This window comes from Geotrypetes seraphini, chromosome 9 (genome assembly GCF_902459505.1).
Source record: "Geotrypetes seraphini chromosome 9, aGeoSer1.1, whole genome shotgun sequence".
NCBI lineage: Eukaryota > Metazoa > Chordata > Amphibia > Gymnophiona > Dermophiidae > Geotrypetes > Geotrypetes seraphini.
Genome location: NC_047092.1, coordinates 45,881,269 through 45,902,289, shown reverse-complemented (window position 1 = coordinate 45,902,289; position 21,021 = coordinate 45,881,269). Strand labels below are relative to the sequence as shown.

General features: G+C 40.5%; 1 protein-coding gene across 2 annotated transcripts in view; it reads left to right on the top strand.

Moving 5' to 3' along the window:
- Positions 1-19,042, top strand: part of MAPK11 (mitogen-activated protein kinase 11) — a 76,966-nt gene extending 57,924 nt beyond the window's left edge. For both annotated transcript variants that reach the window (XM_033959249.1, XM_033959250.1), the window contains exons 11-12: positions 10,122-10,295; positions 18,380-19,042. In XM_033959249.1, the coding sequence (XP_033815140.1) occupies positions 10,122-10,295; positions 18,380-18,453 (248 nt within the window). In that variant the 3' untranslated portion in view covers positions 18,454-19,042. The remainder of the gene's footprint in view (positions 1-10,121; positions 10,296-18,379) is intronic.
- Positions 19,043-21,021: the final 1,979 nt, after the last annotated feature.

Here is a 21,021-nt window from a genome sequence, read left to right as displayed (position 1 = left end):
CCCCCCCCCCCCTGTTGCAGCGAGAGAGTTTCTGGGGGTTGAGGCTAAGTCCAACATCAGTCCGACTGGCAGCTGAAGACCAGCTGAACTTCTGAGCTGAGGCAGGCAAGTACCACATGGCACGGTGGAATGGGACAATTCATCATGGCTATTTCAGTGCAGGACGTTTCAGCACATCCCATTATGGGGAGGTTGGGCTTCGTGGTACCTGCAGAGGGCGGCTGATGCAGCAGCGCCGGCGGCTGCTTATCCCCCTAGGGCCCAGGTTCGAAGAATGTGATGCAGCAGCTTTGGTGGCAGCTTCTCTTCCTAGGGCCCGGGCTCCCAGTCAGCCACCGCAGAGGTGTTGGATCATGAATAGGGGGGGGAAGGGGTATGGGGAAGCAATGCCCCCAAACTCTAAAATCTTGGAGAGGGTATGAGGGCATCACCTCCCCCCCACACACATACATACACACACACAATTGGATGATTTATCACAGCCAGTTCATCGCACTGAACCAGCCATGATGAATCGTTCTAGACCCTATGGCACAGTGAGCAAGGCTATCAAAGCCTATGGGGACAAACAGGGAGGGGTCGAAAAGTGAAATTTGAGGGTTTCTGGGGCCAGAGCTAGGGTCCCCCTCCTCCAAAACCTCTTTCTCTATAGTTTTTGAACTTAATGGGAGCCTCTGGACTGTTTTTGGCGTGAATTCAGACACTGGCCATCTTGGATTTTAGACTATCTTTTTTTTTTCTAAAGCCTCTATCTTCCTCAAAACCCCTCTAGCTTTTCTACACATGTTTCATTCCAGGTTTTCGCTAGATGGTCATCTGAGCAGCATCCTTGTGATTTGGGGCTCATGGATGAGGAATGGGAGCCTTGGGCTCAGCCTCCTCTGAGTCGTCCAGGGCTGGGGATCCACAGGAAGCTTGATCCCAGGGGAAGAGGCCCTTTTCAGATCCCTCCAATGGAGATTTGGCGAAATGCAGATGTGTGAATGCCGTGGAGTCCAGGAGGATCTTCAGGGAGTCCCTGCTGGGGTCATAGAGACCCCTTGTGCAAGGTGTCTCTTTATATGTTCCTACTATATAGTCCTTCCAAAGATATACAAATCTTTATCGAATTCTCCAGGCAGACCTATTGTTTATGTGAATGGCTCCATTTTAGAACCTTTATGCATTTTCGTGGATCATTTTTTTTACATTCCTCTGTTCCTAAAAGTTTAATAACTAACATTTTTAACCATCCAAATACTCAGAAACAATATGTCTTGAGACATAACTCAAACTGTAATACCAGTAACGTGGTGTATATTGTATAATGTCCTTGCCCACATATCTATGTTGGTAAGACTAAGGGCCTCTTTTACAAAGCCGCGCAGTAACGGCCCCGAAGCCCATAGAGATTTAAAGGGCTTTAGGGCTGTTGCTACGGCAGCTGCTAGCGCAGCTTTGTAAAACAGGCATTAAGAGGATGATAAAGCCCATGATCATGGACACCACACGATATATATGATTTGAAATTTCTGGTTTTTAAGGGCATTAAACAGAGAGACAGAGGGGATGATTGTGACCGTTTTCTTCAAGAAGAACAAAAACATTTTTCCCCTTGATTGTGTGACACCTAAAGATCTCAATCTGGAAACAGATTTTAATCCATTTTCACGATAGAACAAATGTGAAATAGAGTCAGACATGTTCATTAACATGGTTACATCAAACTTAGAGCCCCTAAGATATACTTTCACAATGATTTTCTTTCCGTGGGGTTTTTTAGGTTTTGCTCCCCTTTTCCTCTTTTTCATTTTTCCCCTTTTTTCCCTCCCTCCTTTTTTTTCTTTTTGTTCCATATATACATTTTTCAATTTGTTCTAATGTGATTTTGTTTCATATATTGATTTTTTTTTTCATTGTCATGCTTGATCGAGATAATATTTCTGATTTTCTAATTTATGCTTGCATATACCTGTTTATAGGTTTTCAGTATATGCTGGGGAGGGGTTCTATTTGTAAATTCCCTTGTTAAATGGTATGTGTATTTGCTATGAGTATTCTTGTGCACATAACTACTTTAGGTCTGTACATACTTGTAGTTGCTAGTTCTTTGATTCACTCTTTTTTTCATGCACTGCCTTTCCTTGTGTTTATTTTTTGGTTTTTTCAGCCCCCCTTGCTTTCTTTTGGTTGGCTCCTTTCCTTAGCGATCCCGTTCCTTTTATTTGCCGTACTGAACGTGCATCTACTTTTTTTGTTTCCGCCTTGTTTTTCGAAGGCTGCTTCACTGCACTTAGCTTGTACTGCACGCCGTGATGACTTTCCTCTGGACTATTGTTTTATTGTACTGCTTGGTGGCATATTCGATTTTGGCAGTCCTCTTTTTATTTGTCTGCACCACCATCGTTAGCTTTTAGCTTTCAGGACTTCAATTTTTAGACACGCTGTACATAATTGACTGTTGTCATGCTTTTAAACCTTTAGTGTCGGCTCCATCCTGAAATCCAGCTTTATATTTGTGAGGCATTCACTTTTGTCATGATGATGATTTTAGTTTTTGGCAGGTTTCAATATGTATATAAATTATAGATTACGTCTATTAATTATTGTTTTTTGCCCTTTATGCATAGCTTTTTAATTTCCTCTCAGGGTTTGTTCCCCCTGTTTTGGCTTCCTTTTAGTAGGACAACACACTCCTTTAAAGCATGTTCATTGGATTTACTTGTCCCATTTTATATACAGTGGTGCCTCACACAACGAACTTAATTGGTTCCAGGAGCAAGTTTGTTATGCGAAAAGTTCGTTATGTGAAACGCGTTTTCCCATAACAATACATGTTAAAAAAAATAATTCGTTCTGTAGCATAAAATATGCTAAGATGACATAAAAAAAGATAAATTTATCTTGTTAGAGCTGGTGTTAGACACAACTGGGGACTGCAAAGTCCAGGCAGAGGCTTACGGCTCTCTTTGACCAGGGGGGACAGTTGCCCTAGTTGCACTACCCTAACCCTATTCCTGCTATGTGTGACTGTGGTATTCTGTTAGCATGATATTTCTGTGTAGCATTCTATAATAATTTGGCTTATTCAATTTTCTTGATAGTAGAGGGGATATATGTGAAGGGGAGGGGAGACAGGGGTTTTGTTGATCCTTGCTGTGTATTATAATCACCCCCCACATACTCCCCAGTACCTTTTTAATCATCCCCCCTCGGTACCTTTTTTAATTCCTCCCATCTTTCCCAGCCAGTGGCGTACAGGCCAGAAGCGCAGAGATCAGGAGCAATTCCTCTGCACGCCTGTGTGGGCCCATGCCGATCTCCGAATGGCTGCAGTTAGTTCTTGTGAGTCCCGCGAGAGCTGACTGCAGCCATTCAGAGATCAGCGCAGGCCCAGGCAGTAGCACAGAAGGCTTGCTCTTGATCTCTGCGCTTCTGGCTGGGAAATTTGCTAGACCACCAGTTACGAGTGAGCGGGTGAGATTAAAGTTGCAGCAGTGGTGGCTTTTTAAAAAAAATATGTGGCGGCGGGGGGAGGTTTAAAAATATGCAGTGGCGGCAGAGGCTTAAAAATATGCAGCAGCGGCGGCAGGGGGGTTTAAAATATGTAGCGCCACTGCACAGGGAGCCAGGCGGAGAGAGGGCAGTTAAGGATGCAGCTCGGGCGACTTCGTTGTGTGAAACAAGACCTGAAGTTCGTTGTGCGCAGCGTTCGCTGTGCGAGGCGTCCGTTATGCGAGGCACCACTGTACTGTACATGAAGCTACCTTTGCTCCTGCATCATTAATGAAGGTATGGATGACTTTGAAACATCTTTTTTTCACTAGAGTTGTTTATATTTGGTAAAGTGCTTTCGTAGCTTAAAGTGCTTTCGTAGCTTGAAGTGCAGTATAGGATTTATGCCAATGATTTGCAATTTTTGTTTGAGTTTCCCTCTGATCATACTCAAGGCTTTTTGTTTACTCTCAACTTATCTAGATACAGTTATGCAATGGATGATTGGAAATGGTCTCCAATTAAATGTTGCTAAAACCAAAATTTTGTGGCTTTCACCATTTGGGATGGATGGAGCTCCATCAGAATTTAAATATGATGGACTAGTAATCTAGATACATCAAGAGATTGAGTCTAGGTGTTTTACTAGACTCTTCAGTACAATTCTGTGGCCCTATCTCACTGGTAGTGAAGACAGTGTTCATCAAGATTCGATTGGTATATAAATTACAGAACTTGCTTTCCCCATCCAATTTTCGCCAAGTTATGCAGTGTTTTGTTTTACTTCATTTGGATTACTATAATTCTCTTTTGTGTGGTCTTCCAAAGAAATCTCTTCAGACATTACAATAGCTCAAAATGCTGCAGCGAGGGTACTTGGTGGCTTACCCCACTATGCGCATATTACTTTGATATTAGCTGAGCTTCATTGGCTTCCAGTAGAAAGGAGAAATCAATTTAAGATCTTAACTCTGCTGTACAAAATTCTGCATCACTTATCTCCAAAGGTGAGCATTCATTATTAAATCCTTATATGCCTTCCCATTCTCTGACATCATAATCTGATAATCTGATAATCTGTTAGTTGTTCCATCTTTTCGATGTATAGCTAGGGCAAGTATTCGATTTCGTGTTTTCAGTGTGGCAGGTCCACAACTATGAAATTCTCTTCCAGAATCTGTTTGTTGTATTTCAACGTTTCAAACTTTTCGAAAGTGTTAGCTTACTTTTATAGCAAGGCTTTTCATCGTATTTAAGAGGTAGATTTGATTAGATTGTTTGAAGTGATTGAAAGCTGAAGAAATTTTATGTCTAAGTTTTGGTATGATATGATTTATGTATATTATGATATGCTTTATGTATGTTTGTGCAACCTGCTTAGAACTTTGAATATGCAGGATATCAATATATTAAATAAATAAATATATTTGCAATACCTTACTTTTTTTAGTCTTTTATTCTTGCTTTAATTCTTTATTCCACTTAAGACCTCAAAAGGAGGACTTCAACTCCTCCTTTCACAATTATGTGTCTTTTATAACATTTTTTCATACTTTTACTTATGTGGTGTTTTTAAGGTTTATTTATATTTTGTTGAAAGATTGATCTAATTTGATGCGACTTTGATGTGATTTATTTTCTTAAAATTTTGATGCATAATGATGATTATTTTGTTTATTGATTTTTAATTTTTATGGATATTATATTTATTTAAAAAAAATTATATACTGCATATAGCCTACGAGGTTCACATAAAAAAAACATGCATAAAAATTTGACAATACAGACATAGTGGTTATAAGGCAAATCATACCTAACATGTGGAGGGGCATAATCAAACATACGTCTGAGTCTGATTTGGACGTAGGGCGCTAGTCACCAGCAGGAAAATGTCCATTCTCAAAAAGTAAGTCAAACTTTTTTTTTTTAATCATCTATCTGGACATCCAGGCATTTGATCGTCCATACCGCCACTACATCTGTCTTTATACCACATTCTCGACCAAAAATTCGTCTAAGTCCCAAACACTCAGAACAAGATGTTTTGGACATGGGAGGGGCCAGCATTGTGATGGACTGGCCACTCAGACACGGCAACAGAGCAGAGGGGCACCTTATAGGACACAGCTGTGAACTTCACAAAAAGGGTGCCAGATAAACATCTCACCAGAACTCCCTTGCAGGTTATGGTGAGCCCCCGAGAACACCCCACTATACCCCTTCCTACAACCCCAATAGCCCTTATAGATGCAGGTGGCACCTATATGGCAGTAGAGTAGGGTATGGTGTTTTTTTGGTGGGGGCACATGTTCCACCATAAATATAGTGGTTAGAGTGGCTTATGGGCCTGGGTCCTCTCTATGGTTCACTAGCCCCACCCCCCAGGGTATTAAAAGACCTGTGTGCAGGTCTACTAGGCTTTCCTATACTAGGTGCTGATGTTCTGGAGACAGGTATGTACGTTTTTATTCCAATCTTTGAGGGGGTGTGTGAGGGGGTTAGTGAACATTGGAGGAGTATGTGGGGGTATTTACTTTGACTCTGCAGTGGTTATCTGGTCACTTTGGATACCTTTTGGATACCTTTATATGTCACAACGTATACGTTCCATCCAGGAAGTCTTGTAAAACCTTAGATTATCTCTGCAGAATGACTAAATCTAGGTTGTCCCACATCCCACCCTAACCACTCCTCCAGATACGCCCCTTTTAGCTCTGGGCACAGCAGCATTCAGAAGCTTAAAAAGTCCCTGGGTACGTCCAAAAAATAGTTTTGATTATCGGCACTTGGATGACCTGTCTTTTAGGTCATCCAGGTGCCGACTTGGGTGGTTTTTTTAGACGTGTTTACGTTTCAATTATGAGCCCCAAAGTGTTTGTTTATTTTCCTATATATTGATGTATGTTTATATACTCCTGAGGAAGGCACCATTGTGGCGTTGAAGCACTGTCAGTGTTGAGTGTTTGAAAATTGGTGTTACTACGAATAAAGATCCCACCTGAAAAGCATCTCATTCTCTTCCACTTCTTTTGATTGTGGATTTATAGAGCAGCAACATGGTCTACTCTTCATACCATGACCAGGTTCTATAGAGTAGACATGGCAGCCAGGAAGGAAACCGCTTTTGGGTCCTCAGTATTAAAAGCAGATTCTGTAGTCCTGCCCTAGACTCAGGGGACTGCTTTGCTACATCCCTAGTGTTCAGGACTATTAGACACATTACATTAGAAAGAAAGAATAGGTTCTTATCTTGATAATCTTCTTTCTTGTACTGTAGATGTGTCTAGTAGTCCAGAAGCCCTGCCCTGTGAGTGGGCTTCACCTGTCTTTGATCTTAATTTCAATCTATGTCCATGAAGAATTTCTGTCTTTCAGTTAAGCTGGAAAAAAATAAGGGAATATCAAGTTTTGAGTTTCTGCTTCTTAGCAGGACATGCGAGTAGCTACGAGCTCTATGAATGTTAGTGCCGGTTGCACACAGTTTTGTATTATTTTGATGATGTTATATTTTATTTCCGAGCAGAACAGAAGTATAGTGTTGGGGATTTCTCCATGTTGCCCTCCTTCCAGTGATGTCTTCCATTACAGTGGTTCTTGACTGCTTTTGTACAAACTGAGAGAGCAGGAGCAAGCTTGCTAGGAAAGAAGGGGGATTGAAAGATGAATGATATTCTGCAAGCAACTTGAAGGTTCAGACACATAAACCTAGCATTAAAGACTACTAGACACATCTATAAGAGAGAAGATTATTGAGGTAGTAACATAATCTTTCTATGCACAATTTTGTGTGCCATATATAGAATCCAGGGGTATATGTAGGAAACCCATTCACAAGAATAATTATCAGAGTTATTACCACAATTTGAAATTGGCTAATGGGAAAGTTTATCTTTGAAAGTAAGTTTTTAAACGTGTCATAAGATTGCAGCTGGAACAGCTTTTGGTCACCTTAGAGAGTTGTTTTGTTTTTAATTTTTTACCCCTTACCCACAAAATACTGGTCAGGCTAAAGTCAAATGCATTATGGGATGTCATGAAGCACCCAAAGATAAAATTTCCCTCCTTTTCACTCCTTACAAGCCCCATAGAAATATACAAATCATAAAGATAAACTTTGAGACTTAAATACATTAGGCCCAATTCAGACACCACCAATCCACCACCTACCCCCACCACCACCCCGAGTTGCTTTTTTTTCTCTCCTGGGAGACAACATTACAGGAACCGCACAAAAGCTTTTTGGGGGGAGGGTATGCACTGAGCTCAAATCCAGTCCAAAAGATTTCATTTTACGCTCAAAATGTGACAGATCCTGAACTCCAAATTTCTGCCTTTTGTAAATATTCTTTTTCCACTGGGGTTATTACTCACTCATTCTTGGTCATTTAAGGCCCTTGAGTCGCTTACATTATAAAATATATTCAAATCAATTATAAAATACAACACACAGATGACTTGCTACTTTGCCATCTCCTTTCTGAAATTTTCCATGTTCACAATTCATTCTTTGTCTATGCTAACTGTATGTGTGTGTACATGTAACAGAACAGATTCCAAGGACAAAATCGGCATTAGAAATTCATTTAAACTTATAAGTAGTGTATTTTTGTTGTTGTTAACAATATAAGAACATAAGAAGTTGCCTCCGCTGAGGCAGACCATAGGTCCATCCTGCTCAGCGGTCCGCACCCGCGGCGGCCCATCAGGCCCATTGCCTGAGCAATGGTCTATACCTATCTATACTCCCCAATCCCTTTTTCTTCTAGGAATCTATCCAAACCTTCTTTGAAACCATTTAATGTTTTCTTGTCTACAACAGCCTCTGGAAGCGCGTTCCATGCATCCACCACCCTCTGAGTGAAAAAGAACTTCCTAGCGTTTGTTCTAAACCTGTCCCCTTTCAATTTCTCCGAGTGCCCCCTTGTACTTGTGGCGCCCCTTAATTTGAAAAACCTGCCCCTGTCTACTTTTTCTATGCCCCTCAGGATCTTGAAGGTTTCTATCATGTCTCCTCTAAGTCTCCGCTTTTCCAGTGAGAAAAGTCCCAACTGTTTCAATCTGTCGGTATATGGGAGATTTTCCATTCCCTTTATCAGTGTAGTCGCTCTTCTCTGTACTCCCTCAAGTACCGCCATGTCTTTCTTGAGGTACGGCGACCAGTACTGGACACAGTACTCCAGATGCGGCCGTACCATTGCACGATACAGCGGCATGATTACTTCCTTCGTCCTGGTCGTAATACCCTTCTTAATGATACCCAGCATTCTGTTTGCTTTCCTAGAGGCTGTGGCGCATTGCGCCGATGCCTTCAGTGTTGCGTCTACCATCACTCCCAGGTCTCTCTCCAGGTTACTGACCCCTAGTGATGTTCCCCCCATTTTGTATGTGAACATCGGGTTCTTTTTACCCACGTGCATGACCTTGCATTTCCCCACGTTGAAGCTCATCTGCCACTTTTCGGCCCACTTTTCTAGCTGCGTTAGATCCTTTTGGAGATCCTCGCAGTCTTCCTTGGTTTGAGCCCTGCTGTATAGTTTGGTGTCATCTGCAAATTTAATGACTTCACACTTAGTTCCCGCCTCTAGATCATTTATGTAGATATTGAACAAGAGCGGTCCCAGCACCGACCCTTGCGGAACTCCGCTCGTGACCCCTTTCCAGTCTGAGTAGTGTCCCTTTACGCCAACCCTCTGCTTCCTGTTTGCCAGCCAGTTTTTGATCCATCGGTGGACCTCCCCTTGTACCCCGTGGTTCCATATCTTTTTAAGCAGTCTCTCATGTGGCACCTTGTCGAAGGCTTTTTGGAAGTCAAGGTAAATGATGTCTATAGATTCCCCTTTATCCACCTGGCTGTTCACTCCCTCAAAGAAGTACAATAAGTTTGTGAGGCATGACCTACCCTTACAGAAGCCATGTTGACTCGGTTTTAGCTGCCCATAGTCTTCAGATCATGCCAACCACCAGCCAATTTATTCTTAGGCGTATTTCATTTTTGGACTTATGATTCATCATCAGACCTTAAATAATAATTTTCTAAAGTGCTCTGTGCTGTTCATATGTGCATTTTATTATAGAAGTCAAATGCAAAACATTTTCTTTAATAATTTTTGAGTTAAAACTTTTGATGAATCATAAGCCAAAAAATGAAATAAGCCTAAGAATAAATTGGCTGGTGGTTGGCATGATCTGAAGACTATAAGTTAACAACAAAAAATATACTACTTATTTTGTCCTTGGAATATATACAATACTGACGGTGTTTAGAACAACATTAGGCTATTGTGTTACGCTATTTGTAACAGAACAGAATCATACAATACAATACCTGTTTTCTACTTAGAGCAAGGGTAGGCAATTCCGGTCCTCGAGAGCCAGAGCCAGGTCAGGTTTTCAGGATATCCACAATGAATATTTATGAGATGAATTTGCATGCACTGCCTCCTTGAGATGCAAATCTATCTCATGCATATTTATTGTGGATATCCTGAAAACCTGACCTGGCTCCAGTTCTCGAGGACCGGAATTGCCTACACCTGCACTAGAGTAACAGTGCTGACTCTATTCCTCTGTGATTCTGAGAAAGATCAGGTTAGCGACTGTGTTGCTATGTTCAAATGTCTTCTCTTTCTCCCACCCCCCTCCCCCAGCGGTGGACCTTCTTGAGAAGATGCTAGTCTTGGACAGTGATAAGCGAATAACGGCCTCTCAAGCATTGTCGCATCCCTACTTTGTGCAGTACCATGACCCCGATGATGAGCCCGAAGCAGAGCTCTATGACGAGTCAATAGAGAATAAAGAGCGAACCATAGAGAAATGGAAAGGTAAGGACCCATGGTGCATGGTTCGACAAATGTCTTGGCATGAAGAGCTCAGGACTGTTTTGCTCTGCCTCGCTCTAATGTTCCTAGAAAGACCAGGAATGTTTTGCAGTGCCAAACATGCAATTAATTCATCTTGTAGAGGTCTTTTTCTACCTTTCTTAGAAAAGCATGCATTAAAAGTGCCTCACTATGTTCTGCTAGATTAGTGTGTCTCAAACGTTTTTTTAGCTCTGGCACACTAAATGGAGCATAAGTTTTTTTCGCGGAACATTATAAGTGAAATTATAAAATTGCAAAACCAACAAGAGTTATTTATTTTAAGTTCTTTAAGCTATGTATGGGTAATTGTAACAAAGATGAAACTAAAGTAGATAGAAAAGAATTGCTAATCAGTGCAATGGATGTGCTTGTTTTTTGAGTGTAAATTAACTGTTAACTGTTTTACTGTCCCTCAGGAAGCTTCCCCTTAGGTAGTTTCTCCTCAACAGGGGTAAACCAACTTTTGTGCTTAGTCTTTCCAAAGTTCACGCTGCAATAAAAGTGAATTTAACAGTGTATCGCTAACCTTTTTAGCATTATAAACAAAATGATGTGGCTGAGCACTGGGGCACTTCTTATGGCTAGTGCATATCAGCCTCTCACCTCCCAGCACATACAGCTCCTTCTGATTTTTAATCCCAAAATGCATTATTCTGCACTTCTTTGCATTGAATTATAGTTGCCAGATATTAGGCCATTCCTCTAACTTTTGCAGATCCTTTTTTAGGTTTTCCACTCCCTCCGTGGTGTCTGCTCTATTACAAATCTTGGTATCATCCACAAAAAGGCAAACCTTTCCTTCTAACCCTTCGGCAATGTCGCTCACAAATATTGAACAGGATCGGCCCCCAGCACCGATCCTTGAGAGACTCCACTACTCATCTTTCCTTCCTCTGAGTGAATTCCATTAACCACTCTCTGATGTCTTGTCAGTCAACCAGTTTCTAATCCAATTCATCACTTTTTGGGTCCTAACTTCAGCCCATCAAGCTTGTTCAAGAGCCTCCTAGGAGGAACCATGTCAAAGGATTTGCTGACATCTAAGCAAATTACATCTAGCATATATCCTCGATCCTGTTCTCTGGTCACCCAATCAAAAAATTCAATCAGATTCATTTGGCATGATTTACCATTAGTAAAACCATGTTGCCTCGAATTCTGTAACCCATTAGATTCTAGGAATTTCACTATCCTTCTTTTTTTCAGCAACACTTCCATTATTTTTCCAATAACCAAAGTGAGGCTTACCAGCCTGTAGTTTCCCACTTCCTCTTTTTTTTTTAATATATTTTTATTGAGAATGGCAAACAGCCCAGGAGCAGGGCCTCTCTCCTTCTCAATGTAAATTCCTGTATAATCCCACTTCCTCTTTGCGACCACTTTTGTGAATAGGGACCGCATCTGCTCATCTCCAAGAACCACTCCTGTCTCCAAAGATTTGTTGAACAAATCTTTAATAGGACCTACCAGAACCTCTCTGAGCTCCCTCAATATCCTGGGATGGATCCTGCCCGGTCCCATTGCTTTGTCCACTTTCAATTTTTCAAGTTGTTTATAAACAGTTTCTTTCATGAACGGCGTGGCATCTACTCCATTCTTCTGTTTACTTATCTTTTTCTTTAGCCCTCTTCAGTCTTCATCTGTAGCTTTTCACCCTAGACCTCGCTTAAATTGAAATTGGAGTCTACCTCCCTGAGTGTATACTTCCTATAATATAGACCTGCCTGCTCTGGATACCTGTATATTGTTTGAGTAAATATAGCAAAAGAAAATAAAAGTATTTTCCCCATCTGTTGTCCTGTCTGCTTATTTTTCTTTCCCTAGTTTAACTACAGGAGAGCAGGATCCTCTTTGATGTTTTCAGTTGTGTCATGAAACTCAAGTAACAACTTTTATCCAGACCAAACACTCTGTCCTTTAAAAAAAAAAAAAGTACTTCACTGGTAAAACTTCAAATATCTGGTAAAACTTCTTATCACCAGATCAGGTTTTCCACCTAGAGGCAGACTGACTGCCATTGGCAGACACTTTATGGGAATAAAAGTTAGTATTTCCTTTAAAAACATAAGAACATAAGCAGTGCCTCTGGCTGGGTCTGTCTGACCTGAGGTCCATCGTGCCCAGCAGTCCGCTCACGCGGCGGCCCAACAGGTCCAGGACCTTTGCAGTAATCCTCTATCTATACCCCTCTATCCCCTTTTCCAGCAGGAAATTATCCAATCCTTTCTTGAACCCCAGTACCGTACTTTGCCCTATTACGCTCTCTGGAAGCGCATTCCAGGTGTCCACCACACATTGGGTAAAGAAGAACTTCCTAGCATTCGTTTTGAATCTGTCCCCTTTCAACTTTTCTGAATGCCCTCTTGTTCTTTTATTATTCGAAAGTTTGAAGAATCTGTCCCTCTCTTCTCTCTCTATGCCCTTCATGATCTTGTAAGTCTCTATCATATCCCCTCTAAGTCTCCTCTTCTCCAGGGAAAAGAGACCCAGTTTCTCCAATCTCTCAGCGTATGAAAGGTTTTCCATCCCCTTTATCAGACGCGTTGCTCTCCTCTGAACCCTCTCGAGTAACGCCATGTCCTTCTTAAGGTACGGCAACCAATATTGGACACAGTACTCCAGATGCGGACGCACCATCGCCCGATACAATGGCAGGATAACTTCTTTCGTTCTGGTTGTAATGCCCTTCTTGATTATGCCTAGCATTCTGTTTGCCTTCTTAGCAGCCGCTGCGCAATGTGCCGTCGGCTTCATTGTCATGTCCACCATTACCCCCAAGTCCTTTTTTTGGGTACTTTCATTCAATAACATCCCTCCCATCGTATAGTTGTACCTCGGGTTTCTGTTTCCCACATGTAATACTTTACATTTCTCAATGTTGAACTTCATCTGCCATCTCGTTGCCCATTCCCCTAGTTTGTTCAAGTCCCTTTGCAATTCTTCGCAGTCCTCTTTAGTCCGAGCTCCACTAAATAGTTTAGTGTCGTCCGCAAATTTATTATCTCACACTTCGTCTCTGTTTCTAGATCATTTATGAATATATTAAATAGCAGCGGCCCGAGAACCAAGCCCTGCAGGACCCCACTCGTGACCCTCCTCCAGTCCGAGTAGTGGCCCTTCACTCCTACCCTCTGTTTCCTACCCTCCTCTAGTATAAATTATAACAAGCTGCTATTAGTTAACAGACTTTTCTTTATCTTTTAAAAATAGGAAAGGAACCTCTATGTCTCCCCTAAATTAAATTTCTCTACAAAAGTCAATTTTCTTTTAAATATGTTTTTGTTCCTTTATTAAGGGGTCCTTTTACTAAGGCACACTGAAGATTAGCATGCACTAAATGCTAATGTGCCATTTTATTATATGGGTGCGCTAAATCAGTTAGCACACCTTAATAAAAGGACCCCTAAAACTGATAAGTATAAAATATATCTACTTGGAATTTTATTTCTCCCACCAGTTTTACCTTCAATACACCTACAGATTAAGGGCTCCTTTTACAAAGGTGCGTTAGGGCCTTAATGAGCGGAATAGCGAGCGCTAAAATGCAATGCGCGCTAGCCACTACCGCTTCCTCTTGAGTAGGCGGTAGTTTTTTGGGTATAGCGTGCGTTAATCCGGTGCGTGCGCTAAAAACGCTAGCGCATCTTTGTAAAAGGAGCCCTAAATTTCTTCCAGAAATTCTAGTGAAACAAAGTCTAACTTGTTTCAAAAACTTTACTTTTTCGAATACACAACAATATTTATTTTCACTCTCAAATTTTGCACTTTTCCTTTCAAAACAATCCCTCTCACACAGAGCATTCATCACAAGCGCCTTCTCTCTTCAGTTGCTCTCCCTGACTATCACAAACAGCAAAGTCGCTTTCTGACTTGTGAAGCCAATTAGAAGACTCCTCTCAGATGCACAGAAACTCCTGTACATTCTAACTACAGTTTTAAATTAATTTTAAATTTTAAAACCTTTGTTTTTGAAATGACTCGAAGCAGTGTCTTTCAAACTGTTTTTTTAACTCTGGCACACTAAACAGAGCAAATGTTTTTCACAGCACACAAAACAGCAGATGTTTTTTGCGGCACATTATAATTGAAACTATAAAATAGCAAAACCAACAAAAAATTAAATTTGAGAGTTATTTAAAGTTCTTTAAGCTATGTATGGGTAATTGTAACAAAGATGAAACTAAAGTAGATAGAAAAAGAATTGCTAATCAATGCGATGGATGTGCTTGTTTTTGAGTGCAAATTAACTCAAAACACTGCTTGATAGTCAACAAGCAAACACGCATTTCATCAATCACCATCTGCAGTCGTTCTCTTTTTTTCAATTTAATTTCTGTCGGAGCTGAAAATCCAAGGTTGCAAAGATAAGATCCTTGATTGCTTTGTTTCTCAAGTTAGAATAACTACTGCGTAAAAAAATAAAAATGAAATTACTTGATGTTAGTTTTCAAGGACCAATCATGTCAAAGAATAGTTTTATTTATCTAAAAATTTCTTACCCACCTATACCTAGGCGGCTTACAAAAAATACAATCACAGTAATAAAACAAACAGACAAATCATATACAATAATATCTTCCAGAAAACAAATGCAGTCTCTTAATCATCTCCATACAATAAAACCGGAAACCTCATAAATTACCGATATTCATTCATTTAAATACCTCCACAAATAGATTTTCAATACTTTTTTGAATTTTTGTATATCTAAAAGTGCTCTTACTGGACCTGTTATTGCTGGAATAATGCTTGTCTGGCCAGTCGTATCTTTACGCACGCAGACGCTCATAACATTGAAAGACTCTTGCGTACACGGCATATATGTCATCTATTCTAGTGTATACTTATGAAGGGAATTTTTAAAAATAAAGTAAAATTCTGGAATCTCTTCGGGGCACACAGTTTGAGAGACACTGACTTACAGAATTCAACGGTGCTAACACTCAGAATTACTATTCCATCAAAATATTGCAAACTTTATCTTGCAGAAACTTTTTAAAAAAAAAAAAAACTCCAGAAGTGTTTTTTCAGAGCAACCAACATACAGCTGCTCTTTGGAGATCCCAGCACCTTGTGCTGGACAAAAAAAAAACACAACATTTTAAAATTAATACATCTTATTTTTGATGGTTTTATTTAGAAGTTGGTCTCCTTGCCAGTCTCCTTTTTTATTTACTGGTCATATAAGGGTTATAGCACCAAAAACACTATTTTCGGACCCCCATAGTAACCCCACTGCTTACCCAGCATCCTCTGGGGCCAAAAATTAATTATAAGCACAATCACACACAAAGTGCGAATTGCATTCTGACTCGAGCCTTCTCAACCCCTCTGCCACCATTAACAACCAAATCATTAGTGGTAGAGTGTTTATTTTGGCTCTGGGACTTTCCTGTATCCTTGGGGCCTGCCCTTCCTGTTCACGCATGCATGCGTGATGTCATTAATTACATCACTGCATGTGTACAGCAACGTTGCTTGCTCTGCCCAGGCCTCAGTATTGATCTAGGCCTTTCCTGCTCACTACTCTGCCTTTCCCCCTCATTCTAGCGGCCTGGAATCGGCCACGGAATCTGAGGATCTGTTCCCTGGGGTTTGGGCCTTTCCTCCAAACCTCTCACAGGTATTTTTTAAAGTTATAAAATTAATCTGGTTACATTGGTTGAGTGTCTCTCTAGACCAGAAGTTCTCAATTTAGGAATCTTGGAACATAAGAGTTACCATACTTGGAAAGATCAAAGGTCCATTAAGTCCAATATCCTGTTTCTAACACTGGCCCCCAACTCAGATCACAAATACCTGGCAAGATCCCAAAGAGTAAAACAGATTTTATGCTGCTTATCCTAGAAATAAGCAGTGAACTTCCTCAAGTCCATCTTAATAATAGCTTATGGACTTGTCTTTTAGGAAGTTATCAAACCTTTTTTAAACCCTGTCCCTGGTGCAGAAAAAGCTAGTTCTGGTTTCTGAGACCAGGAATTTTTGTGATGGGGTGGTAGGGAATAGGGAGTCCAGCTTGTGGCTTTTTTTTTTTCTGGAAATGTCTCCCTACCTGTCACTGCAGCAAATGGCTGCATATTACCCATGGTAGTGGTGGTTTGTTTTTTTTAACAGCACATTCTTTTAATTCCACTGCAATTTGCATGTCATTACCTTCATCAGGTTGACAGATTTGTATGTTAGAAAGCTGCTGAAGCTTAGTACAGTGTTCTAACACACCACACTACATCGAGGCCAGAACTGAAGTCTACTGCTTTTTTTTTTTTTAACTTTATTTAGTTTTTAATACCAACAAAAAGTGCAATACAATTTATATACAAATAATGATAATCAACCAGGCACATATAATCAATTAGTATCTATACAAAATATAAAAATTCCCTTCTCCATCCATCATTACCATCAGAAATAATACCAAAACAAAAGATATACTCACCCCCCCTCTGCTCCCACCCCCCTGGATGTGTGGGTGAAAAACAACGGAAAATAAAGATAAAGGACAACTATAGCAAATCTACAAAAGATGTCAATGGACCCCCAAACTAATTTAAATATCTTATCTTATTATCTCAAAACGCAAATCTGACCATGCCTCCCCACTCCTTGCCAAACTTTACTGGCTCCCAATAATCTCCAGAATCCATTTCAAATGTTCCTGCCTGGCTTTCAAGATCATTCACGGAATCCTCCCTCCTCTTATCCCACTGTCGACTCCTCCAGAACTGCCCAAAGGCATAAACTAGCCTTCCCCTCTCCACGCGGCATCCACTATGCAGGCAAACTGGGAAAATCCCTTCTCTTCAAAATCACAGGTCTTTGGAACGACCTCACCACCCCGTTGCAGAACCTGACCTCCCTTCAGTTATTCCGCAAACAACTGAAAACCTGGCTTTTCAGCAAATTGTACTCTATCCTTCCCCCCTTTCTCTCCCCCCTTCTACACATAAGTTCATGTAATCCTTTTTCTTCTTCTCTACCCACTATTTTAAGTTCTTGTAAACCGTGTCGAGCTCTATACTCATAGAAATGATGCGGTATATAAACTTAAGGTTTAGATTAGATTAGATTATTAGGCCCTAGCATGTCACCATTCATTTTCTCATATTTATAAGTTAAGCATAAGCTCGCCCACCAAAAAGGAAAATTAAGGTGATCCCAGTTCTTCCAATTGCGAGTAATTATTTGCATGACTATCCCAGTCATAATAAGGAAAAGCCGGCATTTCTGCTACTGCTTGTTTTAACCACATCTATTTGCTTTAAATCACATGGCATCAGCAGGATATCTGTCCTCAATCTCAATGCACATTGGCTAGTAGTTTTATAATTCTGGCAGTGGACAGTAAAACAGTTAAACACAGTGGTGCCTTCACTGCTTATTTTCCAGCTGTGCTCATGTTTTAGAAGTATCTGCTTTTTTTTTTTTTCCTAGAATTCTGTTATCTCTTCTCTCTTTTGGCTGACAACATGTTTTTCAGCACATGTTTCTCATTCTGCACGTCATAAGTGGGTGTGTTGCATAACTCTGTTCCTGATACTGAGCCTTGTTGGATACCATTCTTAAGATCAAATGGTTGAATGGATAAAGATAATGCTAATTATATATAGATGGACTTCGCCTTGTTTTCAGAGCAAAGGTTGTAGCTCAGTTACTACCACCACCACCACCCTCCCCCCCTACCCCCCTTTTTACTAAGCTGTGGTAGAGGATTCTACTGCGACCCAGAGCGATAAATGCTTCGATACTCAGGAATTCTGTGAGCATCAGAGCATCTATCGTTCCAGGCCACGGTAGAAACCTCTACCATGGCTTAATTTTTTTTTTTTTTAAGGGGGGAAGGGTTAATCAGTTGTTAACTATAATAAACCATGCCCAGACTATTTGGAAATATTACAAGTCCAAGACACTTTTGAATATTGTTTCTTGTATTTAAAATATCTCAGCTACCTTCTGTTATATTTTCTCAGTCTGTAGCCATTTACTTCTTAAATGTCAAACTACAGTACAGGTATTTAACGCCTCTTTTTCGTGTTTTTATTTTTCAGAGCTTACATATGAAGAAATTATTAGTTTTAAGCCACCCGATTTTAAACTGGATAGCCTGGAAATAGAACAGTGATCGCAGACAACTGCACTGTGTCCCTGCAAGGCATCAGAACATGCCCAGTGTTCTCAAAACTTCCATTTTGATGCTTACGCATGCTGAAAAAAAAACAAAACAAAAAAACCAACCCTCAAAAACAAAATAAGGAGGAGTGGGTAAATGATCCTTCACGCTGCAGTCTTTTCTTGCTCTTGTGCCATGACTGCAATCACATGATATACAAGGTGATTTTTGAAGTGCCATTCTGACAGACCGCACCGATAGCTTTTTGCAGGATTTCTGCATGTGTCTCATTCTATGAGAACAGCAAGGAAGTGATAGCTGCTATTAAAAAATAAAAAGCATGACTACACAAAATGGAAGCAGTGGGGTGTGTACAAGGGATTAACTCATTTTTGTATGGTTTTATTTTAATGGTTTTTGTTTTTCTTTTATTTCTAGCTAATGTATTTAAGGGAGCATGGCAGTAAGTTAAAATTAACATACAAATCAAATATAAATCTGATATGATTGTGTCCATTACGCAGAATGTCTCTGTGCAACGCTGACACCAAAGCCAATAAATGTCTCCTGTGGCTATGAAATATATTTATCTTTCTATGGTCATGATACCTTTTGGTTTTACAGCTTTACATCTGTATGGCAGTTTACCGTCCAACCACTAAAATTTTATTTTTTTTTAAACCTCTCTCTATACAGTGTGTTTACATGTTTTAGCTACACTAGTTGTATCATAATATTGCTATGCCCTAGTGCTGCTATAAGAATTTAATTCATAGCTGAAAAGTGATTTGGATGTCAGGCGAGTCAGAAACGATGGGACATAAAATATTCACTTAAATGTGAATAAAGAATGGACTGATACTAGATTAAAGCAGCAGTAATTTTTGGGAAAAATTGTTTTATTAAGTACTATAAGGAATCCATTAGGGGCTGAACCAGAAGGAAGAGAGCTGGTCCAATGGAAGGCTTAGAGGCTACCACGTTCCTTTGGGGGGGGGGGGGTGGAGGGGAAGTGGGCAATCTAGGCCTGGCTTCCTCAGAGCAAACATGAGCCTGTACCTGTGAAAAGGTGATTCTTTCTTGTGGGCTATGCTGGGTTAAGGAGAATCCCCCCACTGCCAGGGGAGGTGGTTGTCTGGATTGAAGAAATCCAAGAGCTAAGGCAGCGGAGCTTGGATTCAGCCTTAGGAAGATGCAAAGAATGGTGCCAGTTCTGGTTTCTGCTGCAGGGCTTGAAGCCAGGTTATAAATGCAAATCTGTGTTGAAGTTTTTGAGGAGAAGAAAAAGGGCAAACAGTTCCTAGCAACTGCGGTGGAGGTAAGCTCCTCCCATCAAGAATAGGGCATGATACTGAAGCCAAAAAAACAGGCTCTTGTGGAAAATAGGCCCCAGTTTGAGGGGTGGGGAAAACAATTTGTAGCTCTAGTATAACTCAGGCTACAGGAAGGTGCCAATAGGTAGCTAGTGTGTTGTTGTAATGGGTGCTCTTCTGTGGGCCAGGCAAGTCTCGGTAGCAGCAGGACTTTGGCAGAAACTACAGGGCCACTGAGAGGAACAGGGGAAACATTGATTTTAGAACTAAGGAGGGTTGTGATATAAATATGTAGATAATGCAAATTAAAAGTTGACATGTTAAGTGTTAGAGAGCAAGGTTAAGGGCTGACAGGGGCTTGAGCATTGAAACTTCTAGAATGAGTCAGTGTGGTGGTATAATTTGTTTCTAGAATGAGTCAGTGTGGTGGTATAATTTGTTTACTGCTGCTAGCCTGTGTATCTGAGGTCATGCACAACCAGAACCCAGAAGAGCAGCACTTTTCACCATCCACAGAGATGTATCAGAGAAGTAATGCTTATTACCAGCTAGAGGGGTTTAAGGAGTGATGTATTACAGCATCTTGGGAAGACCCAGTTTCATTCTAGAAACAGTGCATTTCAAACCCTGAAAGATTAGTCTACCAGGAAGAACCCTTCAGCCAGGACTCCTTAAATAGATCTGAACACATGAGGCTGAAGAACCTGCACTCAGGTTATTTCTAGATAGGCGCGTCACATTTACTAAAAAAGAGGCACAAATGCCATCACTGATGTCATATTGCTAATTTACTGAATTGTTTATATGTGAACCAACTACCATTTCCTTAGTCCGTGAGAAACAAAAAGTTAACTTTCTGATGCTGCATCTGGAAAGCAAGCCCAGGTTGCAAATATCCATGCAACTGAAAGAAAGGCACACTTGGTTTGTATATGTGAATTTTAGGGAAGGATTAGAAAATTCTACCAACTGATGTACATTAATCATAGAGCTCCCCCCTTTCTGTGCAAATATTTATTTCATTCCTGAAGAGAAATGTCTAAAGTTTTATGAAAGCTTTTCTGCACGGGATAGCAGCGACTTCTATTTTGGAAGCAAAGCTAAAAGGAGAGACTAATCAGGAAACCTGGGTTACATACCTGAACAGGTGTTCTACATGGACAGTATGCTTCAAGATCAATTTCTAGATCTAGATATGATTGAAATCTACAAAATCCTGTGTGGTATAGAGCAGGTACAAGAGGATCGTTGTTTTGGGTTTTTGTTT